The sequence below is a fragment of the Falco naumanni genome, chromosome 14 (genome assembly GCF_017639655.2).
Source record: "Falco naumanni isolate bFalNau1 chromosome 14, bFalNau1.pat, whole genome shotgun sequence".
Classification (NCBI taxonomy): Eukaryota; Metazoa; Chordata; class Aves; order Falconiformes; family Falconidae; genus Falco; species Falco naumanni.
Window position 1 is genome coordinate 2,463,068 of NC_054067.1, and position 27,551 is coordinate 2,490,618.

A 27,551-nucleotide genomic window follows, 5' to 3' on the forward strand; every position below is an offset into this window, starting at 1 on the left:
CTTTTTTTTTTCTCCACACTTGCTGTTCCTGAAGGTCACCTTGTAATATAAATCCTCTCCAGGGTTCTCCTACTTTTAACGTTGAGGTTGCTCCATGTGATATAAGTTGCTTCTCTCTCACCACCTTCATCACCTATAATAAGGGAAGACAGCAGAAAATGAAAGCAGGCTCTCTTTAATAGCATCAGTTACAGGCCAGCAGTTGTAACGTTGAAAAGCGCTGCCCTTCACTAGCGTACTGCTCAGTCATTTTAAAGGGCTAGAGAATACAAGAGAGATTTTGCCTTACACTGCAAGAGTGTGTTCAACACAGACTCTTGATTTCAGCATCATTTTAAATTACAGTCTGTCATAGATTACTCATTACTTCATCCTTTATTATACTTCAAGAAAAGCCATAGCCTTCAGTTCTGCTTTCAGAAAAGTCAAATTTTACTGACCTGTGTCAGAACAATGAGAGAGAATATTATTGTACATATAGGACAGGTGCATTTATAACCAAGATATATATATACACACATATATCTATATAGTGTGCACTGAAATGTGGTAAACTAAAAAGACAGGGCAACAGGACTCCTGGATTTACTCCTAAATCTACTTTTAAAACACTGAGTTGTTTGAAATATCTAATTCAGTTCCTTATCCAATCTGTAAAATGTCACTGTTTTACCAGATGCTTCAAAGGTTAATCAAAATGCCTTATATACTTATTTTTTTACAAAATCATTCTAACCATTAATTACACATAGAAACAAATCGTTATGGAGACAGGGTCAATATATTATATTGTTTGTTCTCAACAGGCGCAGAGCTGTTAGCAAGAGCAAAGAATCCATATTATCTGATCACGAGCGTGAGGCTGTCAAATACCAGCCAGCAGTACAGGTAGAAGAGGACACTATGGACTTCACACTGGAAGACTCTGTTCTCCTTCCTATGGATCCAAACCTGGAATGCCACAGCCCACCTCCAGACTACAACTCCGTCATTCACTACTCGGCCCCTCCAGTGTAATCAGCCCCAGCCTGACGCAGGGCATCTGGCACCTCTCAGCCATGCTAGATTCTTACATGTCTCCATACCTGGATAAAGAGGCTGGCTAACAACAGAAGGGAAATCTGACAGGGCAATGGTTCCTGTGTTTCTTCTGGCACATCTCTGATGTGAACAGAAATATTTTAAGAGCATCTTCTTTGCTACCTTTAAAGGCCTATTGCAACATATGCAGTAAATTAAAATTCTGTCTGTCAGAATCCTAAGTAGAAGCTGTAACCTGGAACTGCTTCCACTCCTTCCTCCCCTAGCTGGGACTGTTCATTGGCATTTGCAGATTTACAAGTTCCTTCATTCATATCTTCCTCTATAAGAGTCACCAAAAGTCACGTCAAGCTAGTTGTGAAAACAAGATTCATGCTACTGGTTCTGCATGCATGCTGCAAGGATTGTTTAGGATGATGCTGTACAGGATCAGTTGAAAACAACAGCCATACATACTGACACTTGGAAGAAAATCCAAAATTGAAACATCATTCTTAACTAAATATTTCAGAAATATTTTGAAATCCAAAATATTTTGGTTACAATTTGTGATTTAATAATTTCTACTGCCTATAGGATACACTTCTAAAAATGATATGGCACAGAGAAAGCAGATAGTACTCATGTATCAAGAGGCAGGCTGGTCTTTTGGGTCATCAGGGCACACAATGTGGTTAAATTATTTCCCCGTGTTCTCTCCTTGTTCAAACAGCAATTTATTTAGCATACAGGCAATAGAGAACTTTGATGGAGATGCATCTGTAATGATTGCAAGGCAAAATCACTGCCTTAAATAAGAACCTTAAGCTTAAATAGACAGAATTTCCCAGCATGCATGTACATGTTTGTGTGAATGTGCATAGAATCATATTAACAGCATGAGAGCATCTAAACATAAATGCACATACACCCCTGAGGCACCATCAGGGTAGCAGCATTTTTATGTTTCCCTTCTGTACACAAGCTATTTCCTAAAAACAAAAAAGAAAAATAGCATTTATTTTGCATTCTGTGGCAGATGCCAAACAGTCTGATCCTGGGAATGCTAGTCCATGCTAAACTGTAAGCATATGTGACACATTTATCTCTGACTGTCTTGCCAAGGTAAATATTGGTATGATATGCAATGCCCTCTGCATCTAAACCCTTCATGGGTTCATGGTAATTCAAAGCTTTTTTTGCAGCCTAAGCCTGCAGGACTGAGCAGACCACAAGTTCTCACTTTTGAAAAAATCACAGTGTGTTGCCCCCTGCCCAAAAGCTGTGTGTGTCAGGGACTGTTGGTCTGCAAGTATGTATGCCCAGGTCCCACGCATACCCCATACATACAACACCTTCAAAAATAAGCAAATGATCCTTCTAATTTAATGTGCTATGTAACCATCAGAATTGCCTTCAGAAATCTAAGAAGGGAAAAAGGATCTAAGTTGCAAGTAGAAAAGCAAGGATGGAAAAGATGTTCACTGGCAGTCTAGGCTATAGCCTTCAAAGTTATAAACCAAGATCTGTAAGTGATTCTGTGCAGTTTCTTCCAAGTCTGCACAACCTCCTTCTTCAGCTTGACACTGATTTGATTTCTTCAAAGCATTTTTCTTCATGATTATAAACTAACAGAAAAAAAAAATCCAACACTTGCAAACCAATCGCATTACCTTGTTGAAGGCAGCCTAAACACCCTCACAGCAGTGAAGAAAACCTTTCTGGATGATCAGTTACAGCTGGTTACATTGAAGTAAACACAAACAAGCCTCAGGTATTATCAAAGGGGGAAACAAGTCTCCAGACCCCATGCGATGTTAACTGTGAATGCTAAAGCATCTGAAGTATGAACTGCACTTCTCCTTCTCCTTGACTTCAGATTCAACGTATTAAGGAAATCACCTGCAGTAACTGACGAGTCTCTTGTTCATAGTGGACCTGCTAGATAGGTGTGGTCTGTAGTTGCTTTGTGTCATTTTTGCACTTCTTTGTATTTTAGTACCTATGTATTAAGTAGAACTGGTCATATAACAGAAGAAACTACTGGGAAAGAATTTATCTGATGAGCCCCAGAAAGCTCATTGGATCATTTTTTTTCATCAAACAGTAAATTAACTATCTATAGGTCTGATCAAATAATCAAGCACTTCTTTTGGAAGTAACTTATTCATGTGGCAAAAAGAAAAAAAGCTGCAGACAGTTAGTCTGGCTCTACTGTTAATGGCATCAGTGTGAGATGGTTTGTTATTGTGCCTTGTTCTGCAGGGTCAGAAAACGACAATGTTTAAAAAACTTTGCTTATAAACTTTAAAATAAGTACCTATAGGGAAAAAACCTGCAAGTATGCTCTCTATATTGAAAAAGAAGGGGGAACACTGCTGGGTGGACTGTCTGCTCTAAGAGAACTGAGTATATAATCTTTCCACTTTATCAAGGATGAACAGGAGAGGTTTCTGAGACCAGAGGAACATGAAGCACATTTCCCGAGTGGGACCCACGCGGACAATCTAACGGAGCGTGGGTAGGCAGGTCCCTTCCTCGCTCTCAGTGACATCTATCAGCCTTTCTGCATCGCATGAGATGATGTGAAAACAGAGGGCAGGCTCAAGTGCTCAGGACACGTTGGAAAACGCTGGTTGCATTGATAGCCCCCTGAAAACTGTGAGGTCCTCTGCAGTGACAAAGTCAAACAGCCATCTCGAGCAGTATCAATGGCCACTTCTTGAGAGAGCAGAGCTACCCTCCGAACCCTGATAACGGCCTCTGAGGATTCTGGAAATGGCAAGTGACAGATGTTTGGGCAGCTGTGTTTCCAGTGTTTATTTTGAGTGGAAGATATTTTCCTCCTTATAGTAAATGTAACAAGCAAAAGTATTGCCTGAAAAGTATTATTGAACATCTGTCTTCTATTTTATTTACTAATATTTTGTTTGTCCTTTTCTCTCCTCCCTTAATTTAATTATTGTTCTCTTCTTACAATGATGTATATAGTTTACTCAGTAGAAACAAATATAGTGATTCATTTATATGATAAAATTTGTAACATTTTAGTCAAAAGAGAGATACCCAGACATAACAGAGTTAAGTATTGTTACTAAACATTTCACTAATGCTTGCAGGCCAGGCTCCAGTTTACAGTACCCTACTAGTGCCATTTTCATAGCAGTCCTCCTCTTGGCTGCGAGTATCTCTAGCTCTCACTTATTCTCCATGTTATTTAGTTTCAGTTAGGAAACAGGGATCTGGAGGAATCTGGCAGGTTTATTTCATTCCTGGAAGTGTCACCATGCAGCTCATGGTAAAGGGGAGTAATTTCCACTGCCTCCATTTTAATTGAAGGTTGGTCTATTGGCTAGAGGATCAGAAGGGGGCAAATTGTTTAAATGATGTGATGTTTTATTATTTTTTCAGACTTCTCAGGGATTCTTACTCGACTCCTGTAACCACCTGCTTTATCTAACCGGACTGAGCTCAATGGTATCTGGTATTAACACATACCTTTGTTTTCTTTAATGGTGCTTACTCCTACCATTTTTGTCCTCTTGTAATCCCAGAGAATTAGGGCAAAGGAACTGAGAGCTCACCACAGAAATGTGTTGTGTTCTCTCCAGCAATCACCCGCCACGTAGGAGTCCAAGGATAAGTGCCTTCACCTGCATGTTATTATTCAGGCTGGTGTTTTTAACAGCCTGGTTTCCTATCTCCTCTTTTCTCTACTTTTCATCTATTTCTTGATATTTGTTCTTCACAGTCCCTTTGGATTGCTTTCCATTGCTGTTTGAATAAGATCAGGTATAGGACTCATTCCACTCTGCTATTTCCTGTATATTCTGTGCTTGCAGAGGATGAACTAGATCATCTAAAGCAAGTTTTTTCCACATTAAATTTTTTTCCAATATAGACAAGGAAAACTAGTTTATATTGTCTGGAAGCCACTCTGTATCCTTCCCTGAATGACAGAAGCTTTTTATTCTATTGATTTTTCAATATTGGTATCTGGAGCAAAATGAAGGTTGGCAACTATCTATGTGAATCTCATCTTTCTCCTAGTCCTTTCCTCAGACAATGTAGTTTCTCTTCGGTTCTTCCAAGTTATCCTCACAAGAAGGGGGGTCCTAACAAGGATGCTGGGCCCACACAGTCTACTCAGGATATCAAGGAAGGTCAGATAAAAACCTAAAGTCTGCGTAACAGACTCAAACACAACCACTGAAATCTGAACCCACCGAACACTAACAACGTATGCATTTAGGGCTGCCTGCAGGCATCAACTGCTCTGCTTAAGACATTCCCCTAATACAAACTACGCTCCAGTTAGCCTGCTTGGCAAACACCTGGGATAACCTAGCGTGTCCTGGCACTTCTCTCTTTGTATTTACTCTCTTGTATACTGCAGGAACGTTAGACGGCATGTAAACCTGTAACCGGCCAGTCAACAGTTTATGACTTACCTTCCCAACAATCCTTCAGGCTGAGCGTTGGCACTGCCTTGTCATGTCTTATCTTGCTTTACAAATTTGATCTGGCCCTCTTCCAGCTGTAAGTGGTGGTCTTGGGTCAATGGTCTCTAGCTCCCATCAGCACCAACTGGACAACACCAGGAAATGTTTGCAGGGAAACATCACTAGCAAATAGCTACATAACAAAATAAAGCAGCATCGGATTTTCCTGAGCTCAGGAGTTAGCCAGGATCAGTATCATACTCAGAGATCAGCCTATAGGGTTTTTTCTTACCATAAGGTGAATGGAAAATACAGAAGGTAGCAATAATTCTTTTGTCCCTCCCTGCCAATAGTAATGGCCAAACCCTGGGATTCACTTCCTTGTTATTATACTGCATCACAAAAAAAAAACCCAGAAAGAATTTTGCCAAAGTAATGACACCAGCACAATCTTATGCAAGTAAAATTCAGGCAGGACTTCTGGATTTGACCCTGTAAAGAGTCAGTCACTGTATAGGTTTGTTCACTTATATATAGTCACTGTATAAGTGTTGAGCTCAAGCATGTTTGACACATGTGTTGTTTCCATATTACATTAACATAGAAAAGAAAACTTGCTGGACTGGATTTGGGACCCCAAGGACATACGATGGCATAAGGGCTGTGGTTACAGGAAGACTAGCGTGGTATACACTGAGCAGTGTCCCATTGTCCTGCCTAATAATCCTGTGCCACAAGAGCCAGCACATCCTTATTACTCAATTCATTTTACCTTAGACCTTGAGTTGTCAAAGCAGCTAGTAACTGGGCAAATCCAGTAACTTGGGACTTAAAGAAAATAAACTAAGGAATGTTTGTCTGCCATGTTCCTGTCTGTCTGAAGAATGTATGCACTGAAAACAACGCTTTCTTATGTAGTCAAAATTGTACTGTATCTATTAACCAAAAAAATAAAAAGATTCTATATTTATACAGCCCAGGGCTCCTTCGTGTCATCTCTTGGCTTGAAAAGTGTTGTCCTTGAAGCAGAATATAAATAAATAATGCAACAGTTTTGAGAGATTTTTACAAGCACAGGTCTCATATTAATTTCTGCAGAGGGTTCAAAGCTTAGGACATAAGCCTGCCACACTGTCACTGCTCAGAGGTATCTAACCACTACTTTTGCTTAAAAGATTCACAGATCTCAGAAAATGGTGGGCCAATTCACTGGAGAAATACACAGATCTAGATGCTGCCAAGAACAGCCCATGAAACACAGAGACTGCTGTCTTGTTAAATGTAAAATAAATAAATAAATACATGGGACCAAGACAGAAGATAGAATCAGAGTTCTGCATTCTAAATAAGACCCATGTTCATCAAAGCATGTGAGTACGTAAGTCTGTGAAGATAATCTGCAGATCATGGTAGCATTTGGGGGTTCTTCAGATTCAAAATTTCAGAAGTTGTGCTTCATTTAGCTCATAGAATATTCTAAAAAGAACACAATTAAATTAATATTTCCCAATACATAGCCACAATGATGCTATTGAATTCTCAGCTGAATAAACTCTGCATTGCTGAAGTATAGAATATTCCATGCTTTTATTCTGTATTCAAGCTCTAACATTTAGAAAGCTGAGGAAGAATATCTCCCAACAATAGTCAAGTACAGCAGGCATACCATTATCCTTACCAGCTGGCTAATCTTTCTGAAATACTATTTCCCATTCCTCTTTGCATTTTGGTGGAACAGCAGGTAACTACTGGCAGAAAAAATGAGACTTTTGCAGATTCTTACAGACTGAGAAATACTAGTTTCTCCTCATGTCTTAAAATAAATACTGTTATTAGGGGGGAAAAGGTATGTTAGAGTTTCAGAGCCATTTTTCCATTAGTACAGTCTTAAAAGTTACTGGTTGTGTATTTTGCTAGTCATATTAAAAACTATGAAGCACTCAAGTCACTTCAAACATTTTAGTTTCTCTTCATTCCCTGTTCCAAACAGTCCTAGAAATAAGTGTCTAAATTATACATGTCATTTGAAATGCAGCAATCTCCTTTCATCCACATAATGAGTAAGAACACTCTTCTCTGTAAACTGTAAAATATTTTAGTTACTTATATAACGCATGAGTCATGGCATGCGAAGCAATATAGAGTCTCCTTTATGGGGAAACTAATGTATTAAATGGTAGAAGGAAAATATACAAAATTAACTCTGATTTGCTTTTAGCACAAAATGTGAATTATTAATCACATACAGCTTGAGTTCACTTGTGGAAGGTACTCAGCTATGGCATGCCTTGGAAACGAAATTTGGGGAAAAAAGTACAACACTAGAGATCAAGAAACTTAAGCTTTTCTCTTAGGTCTTGGCCAAGGTATGTAATTCCTCTGACCCTTACTTTTGACATATATGACGTAAGAGATTTTTGTTTTTACAGCAGCAGCATGTAGAGATGCAAGTCCAGAAAATCTCTGTCTAAAGTATTGAAACTTGGTGGTTTGAGGTCATAAAAAATCCAAGAAGAAAATAGGGACTAGCAAGAGAAAATTAAGGAGTAAGATAAGCAGATTTTGTGGTCGTCATATTAGAGAGCTGAGAAGAGAATCCAACTGATTTCCAGTCAGGCCATTTTTCCTTCCTCCCATAATGAGACTTACGATGGTTTGCAAAAAGCAAAGGCTTTGAAGGAAAATACTGTTAATTTTATATGCTTTGTACACAGTGAGGCCCATAAGCAGCAGATAATAATTTTGTCTCAAAACCTATGAAGCCGTCCCTGACTTTCACAGGACCTCATTAAAACTTAGTGAGGTTAAGCTATTCTTTTTGAACTACTTCCTTCTCCAGGGACTTAGGAAACAGAATGCAGGAAATCCTAGTTCTGACAGTTCACTTCATCTTTCCTCATCCGCACTGATGCACAAAGTGAGACCTGTCTGTTCCTTCACTCACTGCAGTCAGTGAATACTTGCTCCGTATCTGCACAAACGACAAGGGCAGAGTAATATGGCTCCTAAATATTCCTATTCTGTATTTCTTTAAGTGGCCTTTAAGACAGAGCTGTTGCTCCCAGGTAGTAATGAGACTGAAAGGTATTTCAAAATATAAGCTGTCATAATATCAAATGCTAAATGTCAAGGTAACAAAATTAATGAGGAGAGCCTCCCATATTCTTCCTGTGCGTTTGTCACTGATGATACTTAGTCTGAGTACGTGATCTACACAGAATCCTTTGGGTCTGAATCTAGGCTATACTTCACTGAGAAGAAGTAATACCCAGTAAAGAAGAAATACTTCCTCTCTGGTTTAAGCTGTGCACCATCTAGGTCCAGAGATCTTTCTTCAGTGTGGGTTGACCTCAGAGGAGAAAGAGGTGGAATTAGTCTGTCAGCCTTTCACTGGCCAGTGAGCATATGTAAGTAGCTTTAGTTGAAATGAGAACTTAAAACATGCTGTGAAAAATAAGCAATGCATGTAACCCAACGCAGGCAAACTCATCTGTTTGTCTTCCTTTAATGGCAGGCGATTAAAGCATGATTCTACCTGTTCTGGAAATGGTAGGAATATATGTCTACTGGGTGCTTTTCTTTAAATACATGGTAATGATACCAAAGGATTAAATCTATCCCTTGCATACATTCTAGGGCAAACTGTAGCTATGCAGGTGGTTTACTCAGTTCAGTGATTTCACTCAGAGGAGGATATGACCCATCCAAACAAAGGGAAGAAAACCCAAACTATTTCACATATGAAGAGCAACATTAGGAACCTGATGAATTTCAATAAGGACAAAGCCTGTACTGGGGAAGGACTAAACCCTTGAAATAATACATGCTGGGGACTGACTGGCTGGGTAACAGCTCTGCTTGAAAGGGCCCTGTGGGTCTTGGTAGACATGAGCTGAGCACGAGCCAGCCGTGTGCTCTGGCAGCACAGGCGGCCAGCAGCATCCTGGGCTGCAGTAATGGGAGCACAGCCAGAGGAAGCGATTATCCCTTTCTACTTAGCACTTATTACACAACATCCAGAATACCGCATCCCCCACCAGCACAAGCAAGACACTGATAAGTGGACTGAGTTCAGCAGAAGGCCACCAAGACGGTGAGGACTCAGAGTACTTGCTCTGTGAGTAGGGGCTGAGGGAGCTGGGCTTGTCCAACCTGGAGAAAGGACCTAACAGCAGCCCCCACATGCCTATGATGAGGCTGTCAAGAAGGAGAAGCCAGACTCTTCACTGTGGTACATGGCAGGAGAAAGAGAAATGAGAGACAAATTGCAACAAGAGAGGTGCGGATGTGGACATACAGAGGAACTTTTTTCTCCGTGACAACAGTCAAGATGTGTGGAGCAGGTTGCTCAGAGAGGTCCAAGCCCTGCCCTGTGCAGGAGAGTTGACTGCAGACCTCTTGAGGTCCCTTCCAACCTGAATTATCCTACAATGAAGTCTGACTCATTGTTTCATCCTAATGTTTGTCTGTGCAGTCAAATTACCAGCATAAAACCCCCATGTCACACAGGTTTAGTCTTTCAAAATATTAGTGATTAATTAGTGACTGACCTTAAGCCTCAGCAGAGTTCTGAGAATCACATGTGAAGTGGCATCTGCAAATAATTAATAACTTTTTTGTCTGCATCAAAACAGAAGATGAGGTAACACTGAATACCATATACAGAACTGGAACAAATGACATTGTTCTTGCGTAAAAGTACGTTTAGGTTGGCTACTCTAGGAAAACTTACAGGCAATTTTATCTTATGGCTTCAAATATACACTTCTGCTTTTTGTTTTTTCTTAATGCTACTTTACTTCACTTGTCAGATAAGAAATAGTACTCACTCTTTACTCAGACCATAATTTATCCATTTATCACACCTAAATAGTGATACTAGTCATTAGCTAATCATGTCCACTATATTAATTGTGAATTCTCCATTTCCCTGAACTTCTTTCAGGGTCACATTCTTATCATAATCATCTGGAAGGACAAGTGTCCACAATCAAATCAAATTTCTAAAATCATTATAGAAAGTTTTTAAAAACCTAAGGAGACAGCCTTCTCATTTGCAAATGAAGCAGGAATTTTATTTCCTCCAAGTCATGTGGGGGAAAGAGGATCATGCATCTGTCAATAATACACTGTTGTTTGACTGAGTCAGATACAAGAAGAGTGTTTCTCCTTTTTTCACAAACTTTTCTTTTCACAGTTGTTACAGTGAGAACTCTGTGATTTGTAGCTTTTCTCTTTTGTGTTTCTTTCCTTCACTGTAGCATTGTTAAAGAAAAATTCAAACCTGACAGCAGGTAAGATCAAAGAGACCAACAGCATAATGAAGTCTTTGTTTTGCTGTTGAACTAAAAAAAATTGGCCTTGCAACTCCTACATGTAGGCCTGTGCCTTCTGCCCTTCCAGCCTGCTGTGGAAGAGCAATATTAGCACGACTTTTTAAAACTAGGACTACACGCTAGATGATCCTCAGGGCCAACAGAATAAACCTGGGCATCTCTGGACACTCTACTTCGAGTAGCAGTTGTGTATTTTTAAGCTGGACCATTGTCACAGTGAATTCCTCAAAAATCCAAAGGTTAATCTGCTTTTCATAACTATGCAATTTAAAAAAAAAAAAAAAAAAAAAAGCAAGCAACAAAAAAACAAAAAAAACCCCAAGAACTTCATTCTTTCCTGGGAGAGTTTTGACCTTTTATTCATGTATATTTTTCAAATCCTGTCTTCCACTGTTTATGCCCCAAGCTAGAATGTCACAAGCCATCTTAGCACAGAGCAGAACTACAAAGACAAGCAGGGGTAAGGCAAGGAGAGCAGGTGGAAGAGGGTGAGAATCATGAATGTGGTGGATCAAGGTAGTGGGCTTCCTTAAATACACCTACTGAAACATCTGGGATGTACAGAATTACTTTCATCTCTTTCCCCAAAGCTTCTGAAACAAGCAACAAGCAACCCTCATGATATGATGTCAAGACAGCAGTATAACGTGACTTTACAACCCCATGAAACAAAAGGATGGTGGACTGACGACAAAACATTACCTCTCCAAGCATTAAAATAGTTAGATCAAAATCTGAACATCACAAATGACTTCTTTTATATCTAATGGATTGTTTCTGAAGTCCAAGCTGAACTGGAGATTACATCAATAATTCCTCCTTTTGTCATGATGACTCATAAATGGATAAGACCATTCCATTGACACCTATTGACCCAGCATCCCACCACTGATGAATGGTAATTTTGTCTGTGCTGATGCGACACTGTTTTGCCTTGACGCTAATCTCTGAATTTGTGAGATCCCAGATGCCTTCAGGATTTAGTAATAAATGGGACATGCCAACAGACTGTAAAGAAACACTGAAGTTGTCTTCATCTTCATTCCTTCCCTTTGTACCATGATTTCCTTACAGAAAGGAAAAGCTAGGAACTGAGAAGAAAATACAGGCTCTTCTTCAAATGGTGCTAAAGGACAGGTTTGGAGCTGGCCATGATGCATTGCTTCTCTCCATTTTGTGAGTAAAGTACCTGCTTCTTACTGGTGCCAGGTCCTGCACTGCTGCATCAAACTCCCTTAAGGGAACTTCCACTCAAACACAGAGAAGCACTGACTTTGCAGCCCTCTGCTCTATGAGCCTATATACATTTCAGTCCAGAGAAGAAAGAATATCCCTGGTTGATAAAGACAGAAAATTAGATTCCAGATGTACCCAAGAACAAATTCTACTTATTCAAAGTACAGTCAGAAATTTTGTCTGGACTTGAGCAAGCCACAGCTCTTTAAGCAAAAAAAGTGATGTAACAATGCCCTAAATCATGATAAATAGCTCTCTCCTAACATTATCTCAAGAGTGGTACAATTAACAATAATCTATTTTCTAAGACTTCAGTCAGTATTTAGGTGTAAGGGAGTAGTGCCTTTCTTTTATTCTAACACCCATCTTTTTTTCTGTTTCAGTCCCACTCGGTAAAGAGCAATATTTTTAATAGGCTTAAATATTAACTACTAACAGAGTAGTCTGTACGTAAAAAGAAATGGAACAGCATATGCAAGCTCTGTTCATGCTGCCCTATTCCAATCTAATATAGTGGGAAAAGACCTGAAAAGGGGAAGTAAGTAGCTTGAAAATCTATGCAAAGGCAGAAGAATCTTGGTACTGTGACACTAATAAATCTTGTTTGCATCAAGGATCTAGTTAAGTTCCCCTCACACCTAACAGCCCGAGCTTCGCTGATATCTGGATTAGTGTATAGTCAGACCACTTGATTGTCTCAGAGTCCACAATTTGCCCTTCAGTACATTCACCTCTTTTCTGTTTCCACGCAAAGAGCTCAGCAATGATGTTACAGAAGAGATGTCATCTAAAGTGAAAACCAGAAACATATCCCAACTCTTTACTCAGCTGAGTATTCCTTTATGGTTTGGTCCTCCTTTTCCAATAGCAAGGGATTCAACTTAAACTGACGGCCGAAGTTTCTCAGTGCTTGCCAAGGACAGTGAACAGTACTTAAAAAGTGGTTCAGAAGAGATAACGCATAAATAGAACCAGAGTAACATTTCTGTTGGACTGTGGAAAGTAAAAGACCAACAACTAAACTCCAAAAGAAATAAACAAAAAAAAAAAAGCCAAAAAACAAAAAACACATTCATGGGAAAAAGTTTATGGGCAAGTGGTGACTAAAGCTTTTTAGTTTGGGGGGATCTCTATGGAAAACTCTGGTAGACTTGTGCGTGTCTGTGAATGTGTAGCACGATAGAGGTTTAAGGTACACTGTACAAAACCAGAACAGTATAGAGTATTCAATATCGAGACATTAACAAGATGAGAATATTTAGCCTGTCATAACATCAGAAAACAAGAAAAAAATCCTATTAGCTCATAAATGGCCTTGTAATTTTCTCTAGAGTCCCTGTTCCATTCTCAATCCAAGTCCTCCCAGTCCCATCTCCTTAAGCTTAGGGATGGTCGGTGAAATCCCTGCTAAGTGATACTTGCTGGTGCATCATTCCGCACTGCAGTTTGTCGTGGACTGTATCGGGTTTCCATAAGATTTTGTTGCTCATGTCGTTAAACAACATCTAAACACTTGACAGTGTTCTCAGGCATGTGCCAATGCAGACTGAGTGTAACGGGAGACACACAGGGGAAGATTACAGAGTCCTTTACAAGGTAATTACTATTTTTTCTGTTTTCCAACATATAACACTTATTCTTGTCTTGATAATGAATCACTACATTTTGTTTTGTTGTATAGAATATTGTTCTCCCAAAAACTGAATTATACCACCAGAGCATGCCACTACTAAGACAAAACAACAAAGAAAGGTTTATGTGAGATTTATAAAGCTTTGGTAGGGATGGACCCTATTATCCCCAAAGTAAATAGTATCCCTGTTATGCAGCATAATACTTAATAAAAAAGAAACTTGAACTCCATCTCTGCCTCTCTATATTTTGTAAATTCAGATAATGGAAGACCAAGTACCTGATGGCAAATATCTGATCAGCACCCATTAAGCTGATCTCTACCTCCAAAAAGTGAATACAAAACTATCTCTGCATTTATTTTTGTCTTTGAAACTGCCAGCATAAACATGGAAAATGCAAGCTGAGGCCAGTCTGTAAATCAGTTCCTAGATTTCTTGCTAGTGTTGTTACTGGTTCTGGGGAGGTTACCACTTTCTCTAAAGTATATGGCAAAGATCACAACTGGAGGAAGACTAAAGACATCAAAACAAAGCAGACCATTATACCATTTCATTACACTACTTCCCTGCCATGTTTTGGGGGAGTTAGGAAATTCAAACCGAATGACTACATAGGGAGCATACTTTATTTGCTTTAAAGGCAGACAAAGGCTGCAAATCATTTGTAGGCACAGTAAAAGTTATGCCAAAGTATGTGAAAAATGTCCAGCAAAGGACAGCGTAAATCCCAGGATGGATTCAAGACCCTCCCTTTGTTTTTGAAGACTCTTTAATGGGAGCCTGAAATCTGGGCAGAAATACTGCATAGGCTGCATTTCATGGGAGTGTCTTTACTGGAGTTTATATTCCCACACTTCAAATACCATCTCACTATTCCCAGTTTCTCCATTTGGGCTGGGTTAGGTCTTAGCTGTTGCTCTGGAGGGATCAGGCGTATTTTTGGTTATAACTAATAGCTAAAAGATTCTCTCCCAAACTGTGCTTAAATTTCAAGCAAGTAGACTATGTTTAATACATAATCTGTATTCACCAAAAAAAAGAACCAGCACAGAAAAGTTTAGGAAGTTAGGGAAGGCATAGACCAAGGACAGTCCATCCATGGCACAGGTGGCCTTTGGAACAGGTACAAACTAAGCTTTCAAAATACTGTCACTTCTGATGTGCAAGGAAGTTAAAATGCCTGAGGGCTACCACAAAAGCAACGAACCACCAAAAAAACCTTTTAGTCTAAAAGAGCCCCAAGTTGAAGAGACAGAAGGTGAAATCACACTTGAGCAGTGCTACTGTTTCAAAGCAAGACAAGCAGGACAAAGAGCCATAGCAGAGCCATCCAGGTCCTCATCTCCCTCCATGTTTTTTTCTGAAGCCACAATAGGCTATTAGCAGGCTTCTAGCAAAGTCTTGGGCATTTTTCCAGCTGGTTAATTCTTTTCACCATCATCAAGATGTCGTTATGAAGTCATACCAGAACAAAATTATGAAAATAATATTGCAAGAAGACAATTGGAATCAGGTTGACAAAACTAATTTCTTATATATAGAAAGTAAATGCTCTAAACTATAATTTTGACGAGAGATGACAGAGCCATAAAGGAAAGTGTTCTTATTCCAGCATGGTTACCTACTTAGGAGAAAATAAGCATAAGATACATTCCAGATAAAGAAAAACTCCCATAAAAAGAAGAACTCCTTAGTATTGTACCTTTTTTTTAAAATCTAAGTCCCAAAAAGTTACATGAAGCATCATATGAAATATTTCTAGGACAAAATTGAAAGAAAAACATCTAAAAAGTTTGTCACACATGCCTGCAAAGAATGCTTATTACAACGCTATTTTAATGAGGGATGAAAGGGATTGCAAAGCTAGTCAATGAAATTTTAAAGCAGCTTCAATATTTACATTCACTGGTGAACATAATTTTCTTGCAGAAAGACTGAAAATGTAATAATGACACTTCATATTTCAATATTTTACATTTACATATTGCCACACAGATAAAAAAGTGGATAAATTTGCAAAATCATTTCAATCTATCATCACTGTCTCATGCGTTTTACAGAGCTGAGAAAATTTGTTGAAACCATGAAAACTAGTAAAACATCAAGTTTCATCAATTTAGAGTAGACACTACTTGTAAAGATGAGGCACTCATCTTCACAAGACAGAAAAATGACCATAGTTCTTTAGTGGAAAATTTTTTTGGTTATGGATTTATTACATTGCTAAGACTTTTGTCGTTGAGTTTGCTGTGACTTTTTAGAGTCTGTGGATGGGATAGTTTGTTTTTTGTGTTAGCTGATGTCTGTAAAAGAGAAAGTCCTTCAAAAAAGATTTGCAGAAGACAAATAAAAATATGCTGAATTTTTTGAGAAAAAGATGTTAGAATCTTGAAGGCTTTAGGACTGTAAATCCATAAGGAGAACTTGAATAACCAATTATTTTTTTTTAAATATGTGTAAGGTTTCATCTCAACCACTTCAATGCACATCTAAAGGGAAAAATAGTCCCTTTGTATACACTTCAGTCGAACTATCTCCTTTCTGACAAGACAGACTCAAAAATCTGCCACACAGTAGTTTGGACCACTTCATTTAAAACAGCTGAGAAGCTATACTAAGAGATGTAAACCATGAGAAATGCTGAAATACAATTCCGTTTCTGTTAGACTCATTTGAGTGTTGATGTAAAGATTTTAAGGCATTAAAGAACTCTGTGATCTTGTATTAGTCTTCTTGCCCACAGCTTCTGCCACAGATGTTGACAATTACTCCCCGGATTTACAGTTGGAACTAAAGAAGTCAATTCAGACTGGGGTAAATTCACTCGACTCTCTATATAATGCTATTGATTCATGCCACCATTCTGGAAGTTGCTTCCTTAAAACAGATTTTCCTCAGATCTATTATCTTGGCTTTTTAGTATTTGAACAGACTTAGGTCATTTATAAACACTTATTGCTGACTGAGCTTTGCAACAAGGTCACGGCAAAGAGGAATCCAAGAGCCAATCACAATGTAAAAGAATGTTTCAAAACTCCAATAAACCATCACCATAACATTCTGATTACAATTATTTTGTATTAATTATAGCAAAGAACTACGTGTCACTGTAGTTTCAGACATTTCACTAGTAATACTTGTTCCCATAATGAAGCAGCATGGGACGTTCATCCCATGTAACTTTTACTTCTATTCTTTTAGGCAAAGATTGCTGAATGTTTATATAACCAGGAAAAAAACCAAAATGGATATTCTTTTTTTTCTTTTAAAAACATTACAAATTTATTCTCAAGTGAATATAGCTTTCTAGTTCCTACACACAAGGAGCTATAGATTTTACATTGGATTCCATTCACTTCCCTACATGTGATGTGAAGATCTGACATACAAACCCTGCTAACATGAGACTACAGAAGAGTGTAGCTCAGCAGCTGAACCCCATCGGGTTTGTTGCCAAAACAGGGAAATGTGGCATTAGGTCAGGTTCTCAGCATAAATTTGTTCAGCTCCAAGAATTTCCTGATAGCATGTACAAGGTGTGTTGAACAGGTATTTTGAGAAACAGCCATAATTTCAACAGTTGGCTTGACTGAACCTACGCACCTTTCATGGCCTGAATGTACTGCTGCTGCTTCACTAGTCATATAGAAAATTGAACAAAAATATGGGACACTCCTGTGAAGAGGAAGCATGTTTGCTGTCACTCCCAGCTGACCCTATGGCAAGGGGTTTTATTCAGAAAATTATGCAGCTTACATCTGTGCCCCAAAATTTATTTATTTTGGGGCACATATGTAAGCTGCTGCACTGATCAGGATATTTGCCCAGGCTGATTCTCAATGTATTATTATTTCAAAAAAATCAACCACACACACACACAAAGAAACCAAAAAAACACACACTTGAGGAATAAAAGAAACACATTGTTCTCATTGTCACTCCTTAAGAAAATGAGATGGAGTATCATAAGTATCCATAAGTAGACATGCCAAAATTCATCCCCTTATATACAACATGCAAAAGCCACAGAAGAAATTCACCCTCCAACAAATTATTTCTAGCTTTGACACTATTAAAACAGGATGCTGGAATTTTGACCAGTGCTGCACTGTATCCCTGTTGTACAAACACAGGTAATACTGCTCAGAAATACATGCTGCACTGTAGTTTGGGGCTTGAATTTAAGGAGCTTCCAGTAATCTGTGACATACCAAGACAAAGAACATACTTTCAGATCTTATACTGTGAACACGCAAGTGACACAGACCACAAAGGAGGAGCTGATCCAAAGCTTTTGGAGAGATTTATTTAAAGGGCGTTAAATACTGTTTAAGATTGCAAGACAGCACAGCAGACACTGCTGCCTAGAAAGTGCAACGTCAGCCTCAAATTGTGGGACTGCATAGAACAAGGACCTTGGCAAATAGCACAGGTTTAGTGGTTCACTGACAGCTCTTAATTCCCTGATCCCAGATGTGAAAGTATTGGCAGCAACAGCTAAGAGGCAGCATCTCATTGATGTGGCGTTAAGATGCTGTAACATTCTCCAGGATACAAGGCAGTCAATGCTAAGGCTCATTTCAGTCCCCCTCCAAAAAGCCCCCACAGATTGATGTCTGCACATCTAGCACAACTGTTAAGGAAACCAGAAAGCAATACAGCCAGCTGTGGGAACACGCTGACATTGTGCCAGGAGTCAATACAGGAGTGATTGTTGAAAGTTTCAGTGATTTATGAGGTGGAAAAGGGTGATCAGGATGCTAAAAGAGAAACAAGAAATTTCCCTTTCCTACTTCGTGTGCACAGGGTGCTGTACAAAACAACGCATGACACCAGGTTGGTATGCATGTCTGCAGCACTGTGGCCCTGCAAGGAACAGCACAAATTATACCAGCCATATACAGTGGCCGGGAACACAAACAACAGTCACTAACAACTCGGGCACAGCTTACACACAAGAGTGAACACGAGAACCAGACAGGATTCTGGGGGACAGCCTGCAGGGTTTTGGGGCTTCTATGTTTATTGAGGGTAGGGGGTAAAAAGAACTCTTTTTTTCACCCAACACTAGAGAAAGCACCATTTGACTGTGCTTTATTCCTAAGGCAGAGGTTAATCCAAAAAGATTAACCTTTTCCATAACCTTTCCACACAAGAATCTGCACACCTCAACTCCCCAGTGTCTGACAAGAAAGCACTCTCTGAACTTCTTACACTGATGCTGTAGAAATCATCAGTGACACATGATATATGTTTATTTTTCCACCAACCACTGGACAAGGCAAATGTTGTTACCCATCAACTATAACAACAAAAAGTTTTATGCAAAATGCAAACTTTGGCATTAAAGCATTGAGTAATCAGCTTGTCTAGCCATTCAGACTACTCTAGAAAGCCAAGAGATATGTGTAAAAGAAACTGGAGGTAAGACTGCTAGGGTAAAAGAGTAAAAAAACCCTGATTAGTCTATATATGGGTAACATTCTAAAAGTGCAAAGTATTTTAAAACTATTGATTTCTTTTAAGCATTTGGAAATAGGAGGCACTTGAGTGAAAATTTGCAGTACTTTGTTAATTATATCATCATTTCTGATCCTCTGTTGAAATGTGCAATACTCTGCCAGGTGTCTTAGGATACCACCCACAGCACATAAATACCAAACCAAAAATATTTTTGTAAAATGTTCAGCTGAGTATTCTCTGAAAAACTTTGACAAAAAGCACCCATCAGTTCAAGATTGCAGTTAAAATGGGGAAAGGGAAGGCAAAAATAACTGTAATCCACCTTTGCACTGCCCATCAGTTCAGGCGAATCAGTGACAGAAGATTTACTTGGGGCCAGCAGTCAGTGGGTTCTTGCAACTTCACTCTGAACACAGAGGCCAGCAGTAGATAATCCCCAAGAATGGCTGGCATGAAACAGGCAATGCATTTTGGGCTTCCTCAGTACACCCAAAATGACAGTAGATGTTGACATGAGTCAGTGTTGGGGGATTCTTGGTTTTTATAAGGGTCTTTGTGCAATGGAAAAATACTTGTTATTCAAAAACTCAGAAGGCTGGTGTACACTGAGCAGGAACGGGTTTAAGGGAATTCCATTCTTTTTCTTCACTTCCATGGACTCAAAAGCACAACGTCCTTGCTTGCAGTCTTATTGCTGGCAATGCTTTTGTTAAGGTGCCTAGAGGCTTTTGTGCAGGCAACAGCAGTATGTCATTTTAGTATCAACTCCTGCCCTTGGAAATTATTAAAATCCAGCACATCTTTTGGATGAGAAATGAAATGTGTTCTCCAGCAAACCCTAAAACTGCTCATGTTGCTGGCAGCTATGTTAAAACAAAGGTGTTCAAATAAAATTCCTATTAAAAAAAAAGATTTGAACTTTTCAATAGAATCAGATTTTCCTGAAATTTTATTAGCTGGCAGGTTCATAAACTACAACAGAAACAAAGGAGGAAAACCAAATCATTCTTTATGAGCTATAAAAAAGTAGCAAAGGGGACCAAAACCAGCACTTTTTTGAACTATTAAGTCTGTGAATGGTAATTTTATCTCTTTCTGACAGTAAATGGCTCCTATGGATTTGTAAGGTTATAAGCTCATAAAATGCAGAGTAAAACGAGCTCTCTACTGAATTTCAAAACAGTCCTCCCAGCTGCATTCCCATCACAATACAGGAGGGGATTAAAATGCTCCACCAAACCATCCGTACCCAGGTGCATTTGCTTTTACCAAGATTCACAGTGACTACAGAGAATGGCAGCATGTTCTCAACAAAGTTCATTATCACTGACTGGGACTAAGAAGGAAAGATAGGTGTTCAGTTTCACACAGAAAATCTTCTGCTGAGGAACAACAGTGACTGGATCTGCCTCAGGCCGTTGCTTTGCACACTGCTTACCTAAATATCATAACTCATCTTGAGTCCTGGCCATTTCTCGCTAAAGCCCAGCTTGTCCAATTAACTCCACAAGGCAAATCACTGCACCTGCATATTGTAGGGTCTGTAATACACCAAGTCAGTCTAGATGATCTAATGGTCCCTCCTGGCCTTGTAGACCTGCAAATAAGCAAGTAGGCCTTGAGTGACTTCAAAGAACTTCCTTTTGCCCTTTGCAGGATTATATCATAAGGGATTATTTTGCCTTCCTTCTTCCTGTATTTCTAGTTAAAACTTGCTCTCCTCTAACAACTGCCATGTAGTAATTCAAGCCACATTGCACTCTAGAAGAGGCTTCATTCCAGAGCACTGCAAATTACTCATTTTTCTATAAGGAGTTTTGTAGAGAAGAGTGCTTCAGTCTGAAAAGCACTGGAAAAATAGATATTTTTTTTTCAAAGATTTAATTGAAACTACTCTGGAAGGGTAATACCTGATTCACTGTCACCTTCATTCCACATACTTCCAACACCTACAAGATCACAGGCTAGAAACACTCCCAATTGCTGCTCAGCAAGTGAGTCCAATTCGGCTGAAACCTTTTAGCAAAACATGAAATATATACAGCTGCTTCTGGTATATCAGCTTGGTTACATGTCTCCCAGAACTACTCAGCAAAATAATATAAAGAATGGCTTTGCCTTTGGGAATTGGTTGTCATAAACAAAAGAAAGATAAATTAAAACAGTCTGAGGTCAGACAGCCCTTTGATTAGGGCACAGGATCCAAACCTGTCCAAATAAAACTCTGTGTCCCTAAATAACCAAGAGCATCTCTTAATCAGTGTTTTAGATGTTTTGAAATTAAGTGAGAAGATTCTAGTGGAAGCTAAGAATGATCAAGGAGTGTAAATGGTCATTTAGCAAGCTTTACATCCTCTATCTACAACCCTACATGATATAGATAAAATTATAAGCTTCTTGCTGCCCCATCACTAATAGTATCAATAATGCTAATACATATTAATAATTTTACTACGCACCTGAACAGAACAGTCTGATCATGTTTAAAGAGTAATTTGAAGCCAACCCCTCCTTTTCAGAGATCCTGTGGAAGGTAATGACTGTGCATTATCTACACCTGCAGCTTTACAGGTGCTCCTCTGGGGAAAGGAAAACTGGCAGGGCAATAAGTGATACAGATGCATTGCTTGTTGCTGTTGCTACTGAGCGAGCCTGTTCAGTGAATTGCACTTCCTATTGCTCCAAGAGTAACCCCTCTGCTTCACCAAACCATTTTTGAAAGGTAAATACATTTATAATTTCAAATAATGACAAAACTGCATGAGATATCCAACAGAAAGGGTTTTTTTGAAGTAATCTCTTAGAAGAGCGAGTGGAATATTGTTGTGCTGGAAGCTAAGGGTCAGGCTGCCCTAACTACCAACATTCGTGCATATTCAGCAATGACTCATGAAATTATGAGCCAGAGCTGGTGACCTGCAGGAATTCAGTAAGAGCCAAAAAAGAACTGAATGTTTGTGTGGATAATTAGAACATCCATATTTAGAAGGGGTCAAAGAAATACAATATTAGAGGAGAAATAGAAACCCCTTGGGATTCAGAGTCAGAATACATGAAAGAAACTTTCCCAAAAGTTGCTTATTACATTTTTATCCTCTCTGAAACATTTCTCACCTTTCTCAGAAGCCTCTGGTACTAGCAGCAGCTGGGTATGAGATGGCACCCTGTGTTCTCATGTAACAAGCAATTTCAGAAACATTCATTGTGAGAAAAGAACGAAGAGAACCTCATCTATACATACTGATTGCGAAGAAATAACTTTCTCCGGACCAACTCTGAGCGCTCCACTTGGTACAGTATCTGGGAAGTTTCTGTAAAGCATGTAATAATCCAGATACATCCCAGTCCCACTAATCTGTAATGCTGAAAGTGCATTTTCAGAAGTCCAGCTTTATGTACTCCATTTTCCCTGTTACTGCATGGAGACACACACAGTTTCTTAAGCGTGTTGTCTCAAAGTCCCTTCACAAACAGTTCTTAAAACTGGTGGCCACTTTATTGATTGTGGAAGAAGCAGAGCACAGGGTATGATGATAGGCATCCTTGATGATATGTATCCCACCTGTAATGACAGTATGTTTCTGTGGTTCACTTCTTTCTTCCCTTCTGTTGAAATCAAGCATACAAATGGAAGAGTTATGCTGTGATGAGAAAAATCTCATCTACACAGTAAAAGACTCAGCTTCACAAAGCCATTTTAATATCATCTACTCTGTGGCATTTCTCAGGCTTAGTTCCAAATCAGGAGTATTCCTCTACTATACAGGTCAGATTTGCTCTCAAACTACAGGTAGGCAATGCAGACAGACAGTCCTGCTCTTTCAATATGTGCGTGCCTGTCCTAGAAACTGGGGCTTCCTCATGAGGGATTTGCTTAGTACAAGTTGTTTTCTGCATCCAAAGGCCACCGGTCTCTTGAGACATTTGCCTAAAGTAGCCATTTTCTAAGTTCTTCCAAGAAGCTGAGAATTCATTCTGGCAGCTTTCCAGGAACACTTGATGCAGTAATTACCACAATTGTGCATGATAAAACTGCAATATACTGATGCTCAGGAACTCCACTACAAATCAACTTCTTGATGGGTTTCAAGTTTTAATTTTTTTTCCAGGGGAAAAGAAGCCGTTAAAGAAACTGCTATATCTATAATGTCTTGTACGCTGCACTTTGAGGAAGGGGTGAATAAATGTCATTCAACAAATCTCTATACCATAAATGGGAATATGGTTGCTTTTCAGATAGTGTTCTGTTTACATAGCACACACAGTATGGTAATTCAGTCACCAAAAATTTTCATGCTGCCTTCATCAAAAAGTGACTCTCTGTTGGTTTTTTTCTATTTATAAAACTGACTTAAAATACCATTAAATAGAACAAATTTACTGAGCTAAAACAGAGTTAATGGACTGTCTTAAGTCTGCAAAATGTGTAGACCTGATTTCCTCTTACATCACTGTAAATCACAGTGTAACTCAACCTGATAGTATGTTTACACAAGGAAAAAGGAATCAGACCTTCATTTTAGGTCCTCCTGACCATTTGTCCAATATGAACACTTTTTTCAAGACCAACTATATATTATTAACTGGTTTTAGGCATTCTAATCAACTATAGTTTCTATTTTTTCTGCTGATTTATTCAACAGACATATAGTCTTCCTGTGGTTAATTAGATAACTCACTCAGGCTTGGCTAAAGATTTTATAAATATGAACATGTTATCTCTCATTGTATCTCCTTTTCCTGCCTATTAATCTCATGACAATTAAACTAAATGCTTCTTTTTCTAAAAAAAAAAAAAAAAAAAAAAAAAAAAGGCTACTAGGAAACTCCATGCTGAAAGGCAATAATTATTCCCAATTTCATTCTTAAAGGAAACAAGAATACAAAATGATACAAAGCCAATCAACAAGTGGTAGCAAGAGCATGCTTCTGAAAACAAGGCGCTCATTTTACAACAATATAAACCTCACTGGAGGATGTGGCGTTACAAAGTCTAAACGTTAACCTGTATCTGGAAAGAGATGTAATCCCATCTTGAGTAAATTACTTGACAATCACACACTTTGCTCTTTGTATACCCAAGGCCAAGGTAAGTGGAATAGATCCTAGAAAACCTGGAACATAAGTAATCTATGGCTTTCTGTTGATGTGAATTTGATTCTCCAGTAACTTAGCTCTACTGTGAAAAAGTTCAAGTTCAAAGAGCTTTCACACCTCAAAACAGAACAAAATAACGATGGGAATTTTTGGTTAAGCAAAAAACTCTGCTTATCCTGCATTGTCAGTGAGACCTCCTTCAAAGACACCTTGCTAAAGGAAATGCTCTGCAAACCAAATGAAAACCTGATGGACCACATCAACCCTGGTTAAAGCTCCACCTGAGTGTAAGGATGATACCATGCATCTGCTATGACCCAGCACACAACAGTGCTGATAGGAACTGAAATAATTCTGGAACAGCATCCTCCAAAAATTAGCACAATCTGAAGCATGGTTCGTTACCAGAATATTTTATTAAAGTGCACTGCATGATTTAAGGAGTTGTATGAGATAGGAACGGGGTAGCAAGTATGTAAAAGAACTGGCATCAATATTTACTTGCTCTTCTACAATTCAGTGGAGCTGCACAAAGTAAATTTAGCTCCAAGAAAAAGCTTCACACTGAAGCCTGCAGAACTCCATGTCTCTCAACAATATCAAGGGCCAAACTTTCTTAGGAATCAAGAACTATTGTATTAATAAGGATAAAGATAAAAGATAACTAAATATTCAATCTCTGGAACATAATCAGAGACAGTTGGTGGTTGATTTGATAAAACGACCTCTCTGTTCAATTATGATTTTGTAGTTCAAAGGACTTCTTGCATAGTTTTCTGAGGTATCTAGTTCCGATCTGTCAGAGACACTTTAATGGTAGTGAGACCCAGAGGTCTCATGCAGCCGGGCAATTCCTATTGCAGCCAGACTGCAATGTCCCAGTGTCGTATAACACAGTGCTGTGTACAAGCTTTCAGAGTAGCCTAAACAGTGTTCTGATCAACTGCATTTAAAAAAAATTCCATAGACAAGCCAAACGTATTAAAGAGAAACAGCACTGAAAATTGTTACTAGCATAATTATACACTGCTTTTGCAAAATTTCCCATGTCATTTTATATGGAGATGGAATCTTTCATCACTTCCTCATCCAAACTGCTGAATAGTGTCATTGTGATATTTTCAAACATGACCGTGCTCCACTTTACCATTGTCATCATAATGCACAATTCTTGCATAACACTGTTCATTACATAGAAGACTTCACTGATGAAAAGTTATTCTTCTAGGTAAAATCAGCACATTTAGAACAAGGTTGTATGAAAATGCATCAAAAGTGAGAAAACCCACTTCTCTTCTTGAATTTTGTGTTGCATTTTATTTGCCTGATTAGCATAAAGCAGTTGGCTGACAACTTGGTCAAGATCATTTTTTTCCATGGTGCACAACAAAGATTTCTACAACACAAACAGTCCTGTTACTTTCTGGGAGCTCTGCTATATTAGATTTAAAGTCTTGGAAAAGAAAATGGGCTTCAGACACAATCTTGACACCAAAATAACAACGTCTAAGTTTATGTCAGCTATTCAGAGCCCACAAAATAAACATAGGCCTAATAATCTCATTAGGAACTAATTCCATGAGGTGGTCAGCCCGGTGATAACTTCACTGATAAACAATTCCAAGTATTCATAGCCTACTTGGACTGTAAATTAGAAATACTAGATAAAAAAGGGAAAGAATAGGTTCGAATTACAGTGGCGTAAATTTAAGTTCTACCCAGTAATCCTACTTCTGTGCTATTTTTATAATCACAGAAGCATTCTATTTCATTTTCCCCAAGGTGAATGGCACAAAGGCATATGAAATAAAATGAATTTGCCTTCTTTAGGACTATTTTATCATCTTACTTTAACAGATGAATAATAGCAAAACTCTTATCTTCTGGACAGCAAATCTTTCTGTTCTTTATTCCACATTACTATGTATGTAGCCATATACATAGTCTCATATATACAAATTTAAACAGGGAGAACAATATTGAAAAACCAAAAAGCAAGGAAATTAAGTGGGTTGTATAAAAATAGTCCTGATTACAAACAGCAACATTACCATAAGGGCAACATTCACTCAGAATGTCCATTTATATTAACTCTTTTTAATAGGTATTCCCCACACACACACTTTTGTTTCATTTAAAAAGCTGAATTTTAATTTTTTCTCTGTTTGCTCATAGAATAAAAATTTGTCGGAATTGTCACTCACCCTGTTAGCTCTCTAGAAAATAACTGATGTCATTATTGAAATGAACACTGACCTGCAACCAATGGCTTATTATTAATACGCATACCACTACACAGCTAACAGATCATTACAGAAACAAATGTAGACAGATGCATAATATAAACAGTTAAACCAGATTTAACGAATGCAATTCAGGGATGGGAAGCTGTATTGCAAAATCTGCCCCTGCAGTCACAGTATTTACCTGACAGGACTCTGTTAGGGCTTCAGCAATTTTGAGAAGCCACAGTCTCAACAGTGAAAGGTAAAAGTTCATGTGTTCACAAATTTAAAGGGAATATCTAATTTTCTGAAAAGTCCTTTGCACGTACAGTCATCCAGAATGGCATCCAGCAGCCTTCAACTCACAAACAGCAAGAACAACCAGAGGCCTTGTCCCCCAGCAACACAGTGTTGCCCCCCACAGAGGCACAAGGCATGGAAGAAGCAGCCCCACATTAGCTCTCATCTCTAGATAACAAAGCAAAAAAACTGCAAACCGTAATCTGTAATCCTGCCCACAACCCGGTTTTTCTTTCCTCCCTGATAAGCAAATTCTGCTTCCTCCTGCACTCAGGGCAATCACTATACACAATACACTTAATCCAGGTATACTCAACCTCATATGCAAAAGGTGGTTGGGTACTATTTTAAAAATAATCAGAGCTAGCACTTCTTATGTTCAGGGCACAAAGTAGACAAACATTAAGCAAAGAAGCATTTATTAAAGAGAGGACCAAATGCTATACACCTCGGATAATATTTTGGTAACATTTGGGACTGGCAAACAAGTTTGCTGCTTTCCTGAACTGCCCCTTTGCTTCCCACCTGCCCAGCAGGGAAGGCAATCAGCACTCCTCTTTGCCTTGCTGCCTCCCAAAGCCCCACCAAACCTCCCTGAGGCTCTCCAGAGCTGCCATCCTGACACCAGCCTGACTGGAGTAATGATGATCGGTCAGAGACATCTAATGGTGAAATTAGTGAAGTGAAAGTATTTCTGCATCCTTGGCAGAGCTCTCACTTGAAGATAAAAGGAGGAGAGTGTCAGAGCAGGGATCTTCAGATACAGGACTAGGACTCGCTTTGCAGGTTTGACATGGC

The 27,551-nt window shown here is 38.8% G+C and overlaps 1 protein-coding gene across 2 annotated transcripts in view; it reads left to right on the forward strand.

Annotated features, from left to right (window-relative positions):
- LOC121097589 (vascular endothelial growth factor receptor kdr-like) overlaps positions 1–6,436 on the forward strand; it is a 141,486-nt gene extending 135,050 nt beyond the window's left edge. For both annotated transcript variants that reach the window (XM_040614716.1, XM_040614717.1), the window contains exon 30: positions 807–6,436. In XM_040614716.1, coding sequence (XP_040470650.1) covers positions 807–1,017 — 211 coding nt within the window. In that variant the 3' untranslated portion in view covers positions 1,018–6,436. The remainder of the gene's footprint in view (positions 1–806) is intronic.
- Positions 6,437–27,551: the final 21,115 nt, after the last annotated feature.